The sequence below is a fragment of the Pinus tabuliformis genome, chromosome 6 (assembly GCF_031772625.1).
Source record: "Pinus tabuliformis cultivar Carrire ecotype Pingquan chromosome 6, CPIR1, whole genome shotgun sequence".
Taxonomy (NCBI): domain Eukaryota; kingdom Viridiplantae; phylum Streptophyta; class Pinopsida; order Pinales; family Pinaceae; genus Pinus; species Pinus tabuliformis.
The window spans coordinates 799,377,878-799,392,570 of record NC_142292.1 but is presented as its reverse complement, the minus strand read 5'-3'; the positions used below and the strand labels follow the sequence as shown (position 1 = coordinate 799,392,570).

Genomic DNA, 14,693 nt, shown 5'->3' with positions numbered 1-14,693 from the left:
TAATAATCATAACTTATAAATAAATATGATTACAAAATTTGATGGAAACTTTTAATTTAATGATAAGTGGAGAATTTATGAATAAAAAGCTCAAAATTCCTAATAATTCGGTCACTCATCATTGGATTCATGATTAAATACAGAGATGAAATAATTGTAATCAGCAAATACGATATAAACTTGTAATTTATTAATAAAATAGAGAATTCATGGATGAAAATATCGAAGTCCCCCATAATTCGAACAGTGATCATTTGGATTCATGCTTGAAAGTGGACAAAATAATTGTAATCAGCAATTAGCTATCAATATTGGAATAAAAATTAAGTTGACAATAACATGGAAATGGAAAATTGGACAATATAGGCATTTTTGTAGTGTTAATCGAAATTATTTCAAAATAATCTCTTTTTATATACTAATATTAAACTGAAATCGCACCCATCCTCTTATGTGGTGGGCAGCTATTGTGTATCATCCGCCCTTTATATTGGTTTATATTGGTTTGATGTATGATGTGATGGATCTGACGATTGTAAATAATGTATATATTGTACACCTGGGCCTCATATAGTTTCTTCAAGAGACTGGGCCCATTTTAAATATTCAACTGAAAAATAAAAAAATCACGCCTAAAGTAGTGCTCAGATTTACATAGTTAGAATTGGACTACAAAACTGGTGTTTTGTAGACACCACTACTGCCACTTAACCATTAGACCACATCCCACAACCTGAACACATCAATATTCATCACAATTATTCTAAAAATATATATTCATTCGTTGCGTCGAGATTAATCATAATTAATTCAATTCATCAGAGATTATTTCGTCTACGCTTGAAATGCAGTCACGGAGATGTCAAATGATAGATAACTGCAAAACTTTGTGGAAAATTTAATAAGATATAAAATTTGCAAGATACTTTTGTCGGGCATAGTTGATGAAATGGAGTGATGAGTCTGTGAAAGAACATGTGGATTATGATAAGAAAATAGTGTAGTCTGTGAGGCAAGTACTGAGGTGATCCCCTGGTATGTGGTATGTATCAAGCAGTCACGGAGATGTCAAATGATAGATAACTGCAAAACTTTGTGGAAAATTTAATAAGATATAAAATTTGCAAGATACTTTTGTCGGGCATAGTTGATGAAATGGAGTGATGAGTCTGTGAAAGAACATGTGGATTATGATAAGAAAATAGTGTAGTCTGTGAGGCAAGTACTGAGGTGATCCCCTGGTATGTGGTATGTATTAAGGTAAGACAGTGTAAAATTTAAAATTTTTAGTATGATGTAAATATATATTTATATATACACTAGCGCAGTTATATAAATTAAATAGTTGATAAATATCAGTAAGTATCAAAATGCATACTCATAATACATCTCACATTGTTAAAATTAACAAATAAAAAAGATCAATAAAATCAACTAAATTATAAAATTATTTTTTTTAATTAATAGAAAATGCATAATTACTTTTGAGATAAACCTCAATTTTTAACCTGTTCATACTACTAAGAATATTATAAAATATTTGGCGAGAATTAAATTCCTACCATCAGCACAAAAATTATTAATAATTAAATTAAAATTCTCAAAGCCAATTATTAATAATTAAATTAAAATTCTAAAAGACCTATTCCAAAAGAGACAAATATATTAAAAGAAGAGGTGGGCAACAACAACACTTTGTATAAATTGTAAAAATTAAGCTCCCCTGCCAACTTAGAAAATGGGATAAATTAAAATTCTGAAAACCAATTATTAATAATTAAATTAAAATTCTAAAAAACTTATTCCAAAAGAGACAAAAATATTGAAAGAAGAGGTGAACAACAACAACACTTTGTATAAATTGCAAAAGTTAGACTTCCCTGCCAACTTAGAAAACGGAAATTTTGGACCAATAGAAGGACTAAATTTCCAGTTATTGAGTTCTGTACAGATTATGATAGTAGACCTATTCCAAAAGAGACAAAAATATTGAAAGAAGAGGTGAGCAACAACAACACACTATAAATTGTAAAAGTTAGGCTTCCCTACCAACTTAGAAAATGGAAATTTTGGACCAATACAAGGACTAAATTTCCAGTTATTGAGTTCTGTACAGGTTATGATAGTATCATTTTTATCAAGTTGGATCGTGAAGCATTCCATATCTCTATTCCTGGAGCTCCTACCAATCCGTGTATCTGAAGTCACATACGTATATGTCTTCAAAACCAAGTTATAATATTAAATGCCACAATGGAAAACATTTACTTCCATCAGCCATCACATAAAATAAATTGAAGGAAAATTTCCCACAAATACCAACACAGCTAGATATATTTGTAATGGTGATTATAATACAACCAATCTGCATAACAAGCTCTTGAAAAGAAATCCATTTCATTCATTTAACCTTAATAGCCATAGGACATATAGGCTGGGAAACAATAGTTGTTGGTGGGACTGATGTCAAAACTGGAAAAATCAGATTAAGCATGTGAAGCATTGAGTCGTTCATCATCCACAGTTGGAGCTTTGTCATATCGAGATGAATCTTGCAACAGAGAAAGATCAGGGTCTGCATGATATTGACCATATAGAGCATAGACGATAATTGCAACCGTATTGAGGACAAGAAATCTCACCCAGCCCTCCCAATGTAACTGAAAAAAACAAGAACCCATTAAAATTTGGATCATTGTTGATTTTTAAGAGATTGTCTAAAGCACACCAACCCTAGAACAAAATTCCCAACTTCTACTGACCCGTGAATATGAATTTTTTAGCAGAGTATGATGGATATATACCTGAGCAAACAAGAAAATGTTGAAAAATATACTAGCCACTGGCAGAAGAGGAGTCCCTGGACATGAAAACCCAGGAGGTTCTGCATATTCCTGACAAGGTAAACAAGTATATCATCATTGGTAAGAGCAGATCACGAGGCGATTCTACGTAGCATATAGAGGATTCCTTTTAAGAATTCACTGAGTTCATTTGTTATTTTTATTCCAGTACAATGACTACATAGACAAATTGTATGAAGATTAATCACCACCTGAATTGCTTACATGGACTGATTCAACATGAGTCACCATAGCAAGATATAACTCTGAGGCATGAAAAATGAACTCCAGATAATAAAAATGCGATTAACACAAATTGATTAACTTAAGAAGCATATTCAATGCTTACAGCATGTGCCCCATGCAGCCAAATTACAAATAGCTGTTTTCTCAAATGTAGGATGTTCAAAGGCACCGTTGTCTTCAAGCCTATTTGGAAGATGTTTGCCAAGTTCGCTCAAATCAAGCCTAAGAGGGCAAATGTAGTTCATTTTATTTCCTAATGTCGTATGAGCTTTATTTCATACTTTATTGCTGTTTCAGCAAAATGACAATTTGTTGTACTTTTCGTTGAATAACTGTATTTTGGCAAGCATTTGAACAATGCTCAAACTAGAGGGAAGGACAAGAAGTCATGACAGGAAATGAAGCGTGGTAAAGGGATATAACTATACAGAAATATAAAGGTAAATAAACGTAAAATGGAAAGTTTTTGTTGGTTTTACTGCAGATTCTGTCTGAAGTTTTCCCCTTTGCATATGTTAACAGAAATTTTTTGGACTTAAAGCCCTCTTGGCTAAAGTATAAGAACAATAATCACCGTAAAGGGAAATCACCACTTATGGGAATTTTAGTGAAATTTTTGAATTGTCGGAAGTGTTGGTTGTTTAATGCTATTAGCTGAGTTCATATTTAAATTGAATCCACTGTGTCCTTTTATTCACTAGTATGTTTGTTTCTTTCAAGTTTACAGGTAAGCAACAGGTACGATTCAACGAGAAAAAGAAATTCCATTATGCTGTCTATATGCTTACCTGCCGATAATGAAGAGCAGTGGCTGGCAAGATAGCCATGATAGCTAAAATCACAGCATAAATAAAGTAGGCACCAAATCGGTAACACAGACCAGATGCAAAGGCACAGCATGCCACACCAAGAATACACATAAGTGCTTCATGCCATTTTGTGAATCCTGTGGCAAGAGCTCCATAATGATTTTGCGAATCATTTTTCACACGAAGCATAATGACACATGCTGAAACAACTGAGTATCCTGTCTGTCACAATGCACACAATGACATATTTCAGTCTAGACCAGAATAACATTGTTGCGTAACTGGAGACATTATAATTTAATTCTATATATTAGATCAAATATGAAACTTGATTGCAACATAGTGATAGAAAGGACATACAGAAAAGAAGAGAGAAGGTTGCAGGTCAATAAGCATACCAGCGTACCAACTGACAAAATGTGAGAAAGTGCTTTGACATTAAATAAAGTTGCCATTATTCCAGCAACAGAGCCAACCCAGACTTGTGCATGAATTGGGGTGCGATTTTTTGGGTGAATCTTTGAAAAAAATGATGGTAATAAACCATCCCGTCCAAGACCAAGGTACAGTCGTGACTGCCATGGTTAAGAAATACTTTTTTAGCATAACATTTTAACAGAAGTAAGCTTAATAAAGTACTACATTGATAACACTTGCAAAAGTTTATGAAGTTTTAACCTGAACATATAATCCAACTAGAAGTGTGGTAGTGAGACCAGCAACAACACCCACACTGATAACGATGACAATGAATTTTAGGCCCTTGGCAGAAAATGCTTCAGCCAAAGGTGCATCTCCACCTAATGATTTGTATGGCACCATGCCTGTTATCACTAAGCAAACACCAATGTACAAAGCTACACAAGCAAGTAGGCTGACCATTATGCCTATTGGCAAGTCCCTCTGAAGGAAAATATTCAAATCAATACAACAGATGATTAGATAAAATTTCATGAATGTATTGTAGAGTAAAACGCTGAAAGAATATCACAATTAATGAAGCAATAGTCTGTAGCCAATTATATGATCTCCAGCAAAACCGCAAGTGAATCTAGACAAATTTGTCTGAACTAATTATATGGTCCTTCACTGCAAAACAATCTAATTATATAGCAACACACAGAAGTGATTGGCAAAAGCATACATCTGTGATACCTTTGGTTTTCTGCATTCTTCAGCAGAATTAGCGACTGCATCAAATCCAACATAGGCAAAAAACACCACTGTTGCACCTACAACAACTTCTTTGAATCCATTTGGAGTAAAAGGAGTCCAATTTGACACATCAACTTCAAAAGCACCACTGATAATTACCACCAGAACAATCGCAATCTGCAATACCACCACCAAAATCGTCACCTTCATAGAAATGACTGAGAATGCCCTCTGTCTCTGATTCCATAACTAACGGTACTTAATGGAATATATCAGAAATGGATACAGAAGCTTCCTCAACAGACACTTTGATAAATCGTGGCATATTTAGATGCACGGATAAGTAATTCCCTTAGCTGCCTGGCTACACAGCCACAGGAACAGAATTAAAGGAAATATTTAAATGTAAAGGTCAAAATTCAGAGAGCAACTGAACAGTTAGTGGAATTGTGAAAATCAAGCTGATTGGGACACTAATGAACTCAAAATCAACTACCTGAAATGATCAACATAAACAAGACCTTTTCAACGAGACTGAACATCCTGCAATTCGGCAGATGCATTCCATAATTGGAAACAAAGCTCGATTTTGTTGTATACACAACGGTCATATTCACAAGAACCCAAGTACTATAGCAGACAGTCCTTTATGAAGGGAATAGTTGCAAGGCTGTAACCAAATAACTTTCCAAGTAAATGCTATGCCGGCAACTCTTACGTTGCCAGAAACAAAAAACACAAAATGAAATGAGAAGTGGGTTTAGAATAAAAAATGAAAATTCTGAGGATTAACAATAAGATATGTTTTAGGGTTTTCTAATATGTATACAAAATAACTAAAATTTCAACTATCAAGACCAATCATACAACTTTTTTGCAGATCGTACAAATTTCTACTAGTGCAAAGGGATATGAGTTATCTAATATTATACAATATTTTACATTATTTTACATTTTCATCACAGCACGTAGAAATTTAAGGATGTTGGAATTTCTAAGTCTAACTGTTAGAAATCCTTCATGTACTTTCTGATTTATTTCTGCCTACTTGTTCTGTTTGATTAACAAGTTATTTACCATGTAAATACTGAAAATAAATACAAGTACATGCTCAACACATTACAGATCATCAACTGAAGGAAAAAACAAGCACACAAGTGACACCATTGTTTTTGGACTAATGTCCCCGGAAAAACCCAATGCGAGAAAATAGTGCAGCTATCTGAGAGTTTTATTATTGAGCAGCTTCAGAATAAAATCCGGGTGCCAAACCGGCTCACCCAACAGAGAATGATCTCAGCAGTAGTACCTCTCAGTCGGAGACAGATATTCCGACTAAAACCCCAGATGAACAATCCCACAGCTCTCAGCTGCAATCTGCCCCACGAAATCTCCAGCGTCTACCTCTAGGGACTGTGTCAGCCTCTCTGGCCCAACGTCACCCCAACTCACCCTGCGTTAGCCTCTGGAGGCACCGCATCAGCCTCTAGAGCCTCTGCGTCACCCACGCTGGCTATCTCTAGCACTGCGCAGCTCCTGGTTGCCTCTGCGTGGGCCCTGACTAACTCTGCGTCCCTCTCTCCTAGCTTCTGCGTTGATGCTCCCGGTACCCTCTCTGCCTCTCCGCTTCTGTAGTCACAGCCCCTCAGCTACAACTCTGATCACTCCTTCGATTTCCTTAGCAAGCCCTGCTCCAGAAAATAGAATTCTTGATCAACGCGATGTGTTCTCCAAGTGACCCTCAAGCCTCCTCTTATACTTTTCTCGTTGACAATTCAACGGCCGAGATTAAGTCCCTAATCAATGGCTAAGATTAACTCTGGCTTGATCCATGACTTTTGGACCCTTCTAACACAGTTTTATATTAATTCACATTAATATTTTATTTTCCTAAGTTTAGACTTAGGGACTTCATTAAAAAATTGATTATTTTAATATCTCCCAAACTGTTTAGATTCTGCCCAAACTATTTCTGGGTATTGGAGATCTCATGTGCTTTAGACTCTCCACCAATTTTCGTGGCTAGATCACATCCAATGCTACCCCAAATCAACACTCCCTCTTAGCGAGGACTGCGCTCTAGTAATACTCCTCACTGAGCATCACCCTAATCATCCGACATCAGTCCTGGTGCTAATGCTAGGCCTGTTGCCCAACAACACTGTTGCATCATGTACTGCTACCCATGGCCCTGCCATTGCCACTGCTGCATCCGTACGGCAACCCCTCTCATCATGCTGCCTCGTGCGGCCCATAGCACTGCCACTGTTAACTGCTATACTGCGACTCAGTTACTGAGAAGTAAGTAACTAATCTACCAACTCTGACATCTTTGTCAGGTTAGAGACACCCTTGATGCTGAAACTCCCTCTGTCGCTGACAAGTGCCCCTTCTTTGACCTCTGCGTTTCTACAACAACTTCATGCATCTCGTACTGCTACCTCATACTGTCCTAGGAATCCTACACTATAGCTCCCTCTGTCGCTCAATCGGCATCTGTCTCTACTAACATCTGCCAGTATTGCTACTCTTCTTCGGGGCTCCCGTAGCAAGGTATAATCCAAGAGGTTGGGTACCTCGAGGATCCTGCCCCTCATCGCTTGTAGTCCATCTAACTACAACTCGATGTCTCCCCACTTCCTCCCAAGTGTCGTGTGAGCACTCATGGCACAGTGATCATCTGTCTCCACTTCCTTCTCCGCCCTTGTTGGCGCAGCCTTGGTCTCGGAAGCCTCTCCCTTGCTCTTCTTCCTCGGACACTGGCTCGCATAGTGACCCAGTTCCCCACAATTGAAGCATTTGACCTTGGAGAGGTCCTTCTTCTTTCGTTTCTCCTGATTTCCCTAAGATGCTAGGGCAGCATCCTCCTCTTCCTCCTCCTTGATTCTGACCCCCTTGTCACTGCTTCCCGTCTGGGTCAGCCTTATGATCTCTTCTTGGCGAAGAGCAGCCCACAGGTCCTCCCAATCTGGAAGGGTCGACTTGCCCAGTATGCTCTGGACAAACACGTCCCAGTGTTCTGAGACTGCATTCAGGGTTGTCCTCACCATCAATTCTTGATCTGGCGTGGCCCCTATGGAAGTCAGTTGATCCTGGATCTCCTTCAATTGATCGAGGAAGGTGTCGATCTGTTCTCCCTTCTGCATCTGGTATGACCGCAGCTGATTTTCTAGTAGAATCTTCCTCTGCATGGAAGTATGCTTATACAATTTCGTCAAGGCCTCCCACATCGCATTTGTCATTTCCTTTTCGGCAATATGTGGTAATACATGGTCCTTGACCCCATCAAGGATGATGCTCTTGGCCCTCACCATTGCCTCCTCGTACTTGTCGTTCTCAACCGGGTCAACTGGGATCGCTATTGTCTTCAAGGTGAAGTGCTTGAGATGATTCCTGTCTAGAACATACAAGATTCTGACCTTCCAGACTACAAAGTTTGAGGCTCCGTCGAGTCTGTCCTGGTCTCTTACCCTGTTCACTGCCATTTAGCTGCTCCTCTACTTCCCTTCTGGAAGTTCTCGGAGTGACTCCCTCTAAGCCTCGATTTCCCTCCTGAAAACCCCTCTACCAATGTCGAGATGCCCCCACTCCGATCGTTAATGCAGTTGCACCACCGATCCGGATTTCTTAGCTAGAAATCCTCGGCAACAACTCCCTCCTCCTTGGTCTTGCCCTGTTAGGTATTGTTCTAACCACAGTACCCCACCAGCTTCACTCTGCAACTTACCCACGGCCTCCTATGCCTCAACAAACTGAAGGTTAGAGTTTCTAGGCTTTGTGCAATCCCGGCACCACCAAAATCCTCACCTCCAGGCCACGAGTGCCAATCCTTCCTGACTGAGAAAGATGACGAGGCACTGCGTAGGTTATGCCTGCTCCTTTCTGCCACTGCGTTGATCCTCTTCCCGGCTCAAACTTGATGACGCAGGCACTGCATCACCCCTTGCTTGTTGCTTCTACGCTAGGAACAACTTCTGTCACTCGAGACAGGTGTTTTTGTTGCTGTTGCTCTGCTCGGTTGATGCCCTCAGTTCTCCTGTGATCTACAACCATGCTCCGATACCATGTTGGAATTTCTAAGTCTAACTGTTAGAAATCCTTCATGTACTTTCTGATTTATTTCTGCCTACTTGTTCTATTTGATTAACAAGTTATTTACCATGTAAATACTGAAAATAAATACAAGTACATGCTCAACACAATACAGATCATCAACTGAAGGAAAAAACAAGCACACAAGTGACACCGTTGTTTTTGGACTAATGTCCCCAGAAAAACCCAATGCGGGAAAACAGTGCAGCTATCTGAGGGTTTTATTATTAAGAAGTTTCAGAATACAATCTAGGTGCCAAACCGGCTCACCCAACAGAGAATGATCTCGGCAGTAGTACCTCTCAGTCGAAGACAAATATTCCAACTAAAACCCCGGATGAACAATCCCATAGCTTCTGCCCCATGAAATCTCCAGCATCTGTCTCTAGGGACTACGTCAGCCTCTCTGGCCCAGCATCAGCCTAGCGTCACCCAACTCACCCTGGGTCAGCCTCTGGAGGCACCGCGTCAACCTCTAAAGCCTCTGCGTCACCCATGCTGGCTCTCTCTAGCACCTGCGCAGCTCCAGGTTGCCTCTGCGTGGGCCCTGACTGGATCTACGTGGCCTCTAGCTGGCTCTATGTCCCTCTCTCCCGGCTTCTGCGTTGATGCTCCCAATACCCTCTCTGCCTCTCTGCTTCTGTATTCACTGCCCCTCAACTACAACTCTAATCACTCCTTCGATTTCCTCAGCAAGCCCTGCCCCAGAAAATCGAATTCTTGATCAACTCGGTGTGTTCTCCAAGTGACCCTCAAGCCTCCTCTTATACTTTTCTCATTGACAATTCAACGGCCGAGATTAAGTCCCTAATCAATGGCTAAGATTAACTCTGGCTTGATCCATGACTTTTGGACCCTTCTAACACAGTTTTATATTAATTCACATTAACATTTTATTTTCCCTAAATTTAGACTTCGGGACTTCATTAAAAATATTAATTATTTTAATATCTCCCAAACTGTTTAGAATCTACCCAAACCATTTCTGTGTATTGGAGATCTCATGTGTTTTTGCCTCTCCACCAATTTCCGTGGCTAGAGCACATCCGATGCTACCCCAAATCAACAAAGGAAATATAGTCAAAATACATACATGAAACAAGGGCAGATGGGGCTTCAACCTAAGCACATAAATCAGGCTCAATACTATCCATCCCTAACTGCTTGCTCCATCCCAAAGAGATTTCCAATAGTCTGATGGACTGATATAAAGAAGTAGATACAACACTCTCACACAATTATCATACATTAGACCAAAGAGTTTAAATAGCTAGTTGTTGCCTCAGTTGGCACTTCTTGGGTTTGTAGGCCAACCTACAAGCCAATGTATTATCTAATATTATACAATATTTTACACTATTTTACATTTTCAACAAAGCACGTAGAGCACAATGCAAGCATCAATCCAGTGCTTTAAGGACAATATAGTCAAAGTACATACATGAAACAAGGGAAGATGAGGCTTCAACCTAAGCACATAAATCCAATACTATACAGCCCTAAATGCATGCTCCACCCCAAAGAGATTCCCAATAGTCTAATAGACTGATACAGAGAAGTATATACAGCACTCTCACACAATTGCCATACAACTTAGACGAAAGAGTTTAAATAGCTAGTTGTTGCCTCAGTTCGGACTTCTTGGGTTTGTAGGCCAACCTACAAGCCAGCAAGTTATTTAATATTATACATTATTTTACATTTTCATCAAAGCACGTACAACACAATGCAAGCATCAATCCAGTGCTTTAAGAACAATAGTCAAAGTACATACATGAGACAAGGGTAGATGGGGCTTCAACATAAGCACATAAATCAGGCTCAAATCCAGCCCTAAATGCATGCTCTACCCCAAAGAGATTTCCAATAGTCTTATAGATTGATATAGAGAAATAGATACAACACTCTCACACAATTGTCATACAACTTAGACCAAAGAGTTTAAATAGCTAGTTGTTGCCTCAGTTCACACTTCTTGAGTTTGTGGGCCAACCTTCAAGCGAGTGCATTGTCTAGTATTATACAATATTTTATAATATTTTACATTTTCATCATTTCACGTAGAGCACAATGCAAGCATCAGTGCAGTACTTTAAGGACAATATTGTTAAAGTACATACATGAAACAAGGGTAGATGGAGTTTCAACCTAAGCACATCAATCAGGCTCAATACTATCCAGCCCTAAATGCATGCTCCATGTTGATGTTTGTAGCTTGGGCAGGGACTATTGCACAGGCCTATGTGTCTAGCCATGCAGAAGTCGCCCATGATCTCCTTAGACACTTGCTCTCGTGTGACCAAGTTGCATTTGTAACTTAGCCTAAGTTTTAACTTAGGGAAGCACATAATTAATTTGTTGGTTAATTGAGCTAAAGAAACATTAGGAAAAGTAAAGTATTTACTTTAGTAATTATGTTTTAATCTCGTATTAGGGTCAGTGATTTAGCTCAATGTAAAACTATAAAAGCAAGGCTAAGGAGAGGGAGAAGACACACCATACAGCAGCACGAGACATTGAGAGAGGCATCTCAGTGGTGAGTGAAAGACTTCCATTCTAGTGTGTTGAGTCCAATAAAAGGGGCAGCAAGGAGATCTAGATCAGCCAAGGAGGGCTTGATCAGCTGGATTAAATCTAGTTGTTGTACATGTAATTTCCTCAATTGGGCTATTATCCCATAACAGGAATCCAAGTAGGTTCTCAACAATTTTAATCAAGAATTGATTTGATTGAACAGAATTTGTTGTGACATTTTTTCTTTGTGAGATTGGTTGTGTTTTTCTTCTGCTAATTAAAGTTAAGAACCTAGCTATGCATTCATATTCAGTAGATCTGTAATCTACTAGGTCAATGTATTTCTGAGTGCTAGGTTCACAAAAAATATAACCTGGTATCAAAGTGGGAAACTCTGAAAACCAATCTCTGAATCATGCAAAACCAAGGTTTGTACAGGATCATTCGAGTCAGGTTTGGTCATGATAGTACGAGGTGGAATTTTCTTTTAAGGACTAAAGGAAAACGACCATTTGTGGTAGCACTACTAAAGACAATGTTTTTTAAGGGGGCAAGCATTGGTTTGAAGAAAAAATAAAATAAATGAAAAGGGGGTTTTTGTGAAGGGCCAACAACCTAAGTGGGTTGTTAGACCCACTAATTCAACACGCAATGTCAAGGCTAACAACTTAAACAAATTAAAAAAAATTGTTTATCACTAGCATAGCTGCCAACAATTGTCGGCATTGTCAAAGCAGAGCCACCAACCGATCGACTCAATAGTATGAGACACAGAGAGAAGAAGGTGGCCAAACAAGGACACAGGGGTGGTAGGCAATAGCTCAAGGGAATTCAGGACAGGAGAAACCTCAAGTAATCGACCAATGAAGAAGCAACGCGAAGGGGACCAAAGCACACAGTCTGAAATGGCAAGGTTAGAGCGACAACATTGGAGATCCGAGCAAAGACTAGGGGCTATGTGTATGGGATCAAGGATGGCAGCCGACAAAGGAAAGGAATCCAACCAAGGCACACAAGGGAACTAGCAGCAAAAGGGGCCAACAAGCCGTGCATAAGTTGGGTCGGTTGAGGATAGGTTGTTGGATGTTGAGAGAAATAGGACGCATAGGAGAAGCATCGCTAGTTGAGGGAGAGAGAACATAAGGCGCAATTGTGCAAAATCGCGACTTGATTTCAGCCAGCATAGCTAGCACATGGGGTTGGCTTGTGAAAATTCTTCAACAGGAATCCCTACTGCAGCAAACTGATGTTACTTCTCCTACTTTTTAATCCATACAAGTTATTTACTGTGTTCTACGGTAAATATCGAAGTAAATACTACTGCAGCCTTCACCTAATTAAATTATAAGCGGAAACAAGATATTGAGCAAGAAAGAAAATACAACACAATGGACATCGTTATTTTTGGACAAATGTCCCCGAAAAACCACATCCCAATGCAGGAAAACCAGTGCAGCAGTTTTGAGGGTTTATTATTATTAAGGAGTAGCAAATTCTGAATACCTCTTAGGTTATTCAGCTACGGAGAGAGAAATACTGGCAGAAATATTTGTGAGATTACCTCACACTATCATTGAAAATCCTAGTTGATCCAACCCTAGAATGATTATGCCTGGCTTTTCTGGCTACCTATGCGCAGTATCTGCATCAGCCCAACATCAAGCTCTCTGGGGGCAGCGTCAATCCTCTAGATGATTGATTTGCTGCCCAGGAGATTTGATTTCTACCTCTCGATCTCACAACCGAGCTCCCGGCTTCTGAAACTCGAATTCCCTCTGCAAATTTCGAACTCCCTCTTGGCTTTCACACTGCCTTTGCGTGGCTTTGCATTAGCCCCTCTGGCTCAACACTACCACTGCTGGATTACTCTTTTCCTCTCTGTGTTGATGATTCTTCGGCTCAGAAAATCACTCTCTCTCCAGATGCTATCCTTGCCCCTCAACTGCAAGAAATCTCCTCAATCAGAATTTCCTCCTGAGAACTTCTCACTTCAGAAATTCGATCTCTTGATTTCTCGGTGTATTTTCCAAATGACCCTCAAGCCCCTTCTTATATCTTCCTATTGGACAATCAACGGCGTAGATTAACTCATAATCAAAGGCTGAGATCATTTTGACTTGGTCTCCATCCTTTTCTATAAGTTACACCCACAATTAGATTAATACCCATTAATATTTTAATTTTCTTAAGTTTAGACTTAGGAACTCCCTTAAAAATATTAATTATTTTAATATAATCATCTCTGGGTGGAATTTCCCAAAACGCTTTCTGGGTCCTTTGGAATACATGTGTCCAAGCCTCCTTGCAAAATTTGAGGCCTAGAGCACATTCGATGCTACCCCAAATCAACACTCCCTCTTAGCGAGGAATGTGCTCTAGCAATATATTGTTGTTGCATACTGCTTTGACTCTAAAGCATCGTCCTCCACGCTGCTGATGTCTAACATGTTGTCCACCAACTACTCCGTTGTTGTTGCAACTGTACTGCTACCTTTCACACTGCCACTACTAATGCTACATCTGTAATAGCTCCCTCTCAAACTTTGCATCTGTTATGCTGCTAGTACTACCACTGCTAACACTGCATTTGTACTGCAACTCAGTCGTTGAGAGAAGCAACTAAAAAACATCCAAAATTACTGAACTAATTGTGTTCAGTATGATACCACGTGAATGTTGGAACTGACTACTACTAGTCTCTGCGTTGACCATTTGAATCTACTACGTTGTTGCTGGCCTCTGCTCTGTGCCATCTGCTCTACTGCCAACATTGCTCTGCGTTGTTCAGTCTCTGGCACTCCTAGCCACTGCAACTAACTCCCTGACACTGCTCGACACCATCCGACACTAGTCCATCCTACTATTGCAAAACTGGGCTCTCGTAGAAAGGTATTGATCCAAGAGGTGGACTCCTCAAGGATCCTACCCATCTATAGCTCTTTCGAACTATAGCTCCAAATAAGCCCACCTCCCTCCAGGAGGTATCTTGATTGTCATGGCGAACTACTACTATTCAATCTTCGCAAATGCAACC

The 14,693-nt window shown here is 39.6% G+C and overlaps 1 protein-coding gene across 4 annotated transcripts in view; it reads right to left on the bottom strand.

Annotated features, from left to right (window-relative positions):
- Positions 1 to 2,004: 2,004 nt before the first annotated feature.
- LOC149261214 (cationic amino acid transporter 9, chloroplastic-like) overlaps positions 2,005 to 14,693 on the bottom strand; it is a 158,711-nt gene continuing 146,022 nt past the window's right edge. For all 4 annotated transcript variants that reach the window (XM_089421890.1, XM_089421888.1, XM_089421893.1 and 1 more), the window contains exons 3-8: positions 5,054 to 5,230; positions 4,577 to 4,801; positions 4,297 to 4,473; positions 3,878 to 4,120; positions 2,805 to 2,894; positions 2,005 to 2,660 (exon numbers count right to left, since the gene is read on the bottom strand). In XM_089421890.1, the coding sequence (XP_089278016.1) occupies positions 2,487 to 2,660; positions 2,805 to 2,894; positions 3,878 to 4,120; positions 4,297 to 4,473; positions 4,577 to 4,801; positions 5,054 to 5,230 (1,086 nt within the window). In that variant the 3' untranslated portion in view covers positions 2,005 to 2,486. The remainder of the gene's footprint in view (positions 2,661 to 2,804; positions 2,895 to 3,877; positions 4,121 to 4,296; positions 4,474 to 4,576; positions 4,802 to 5,053; positions 5,231 to 14,693) is intronic.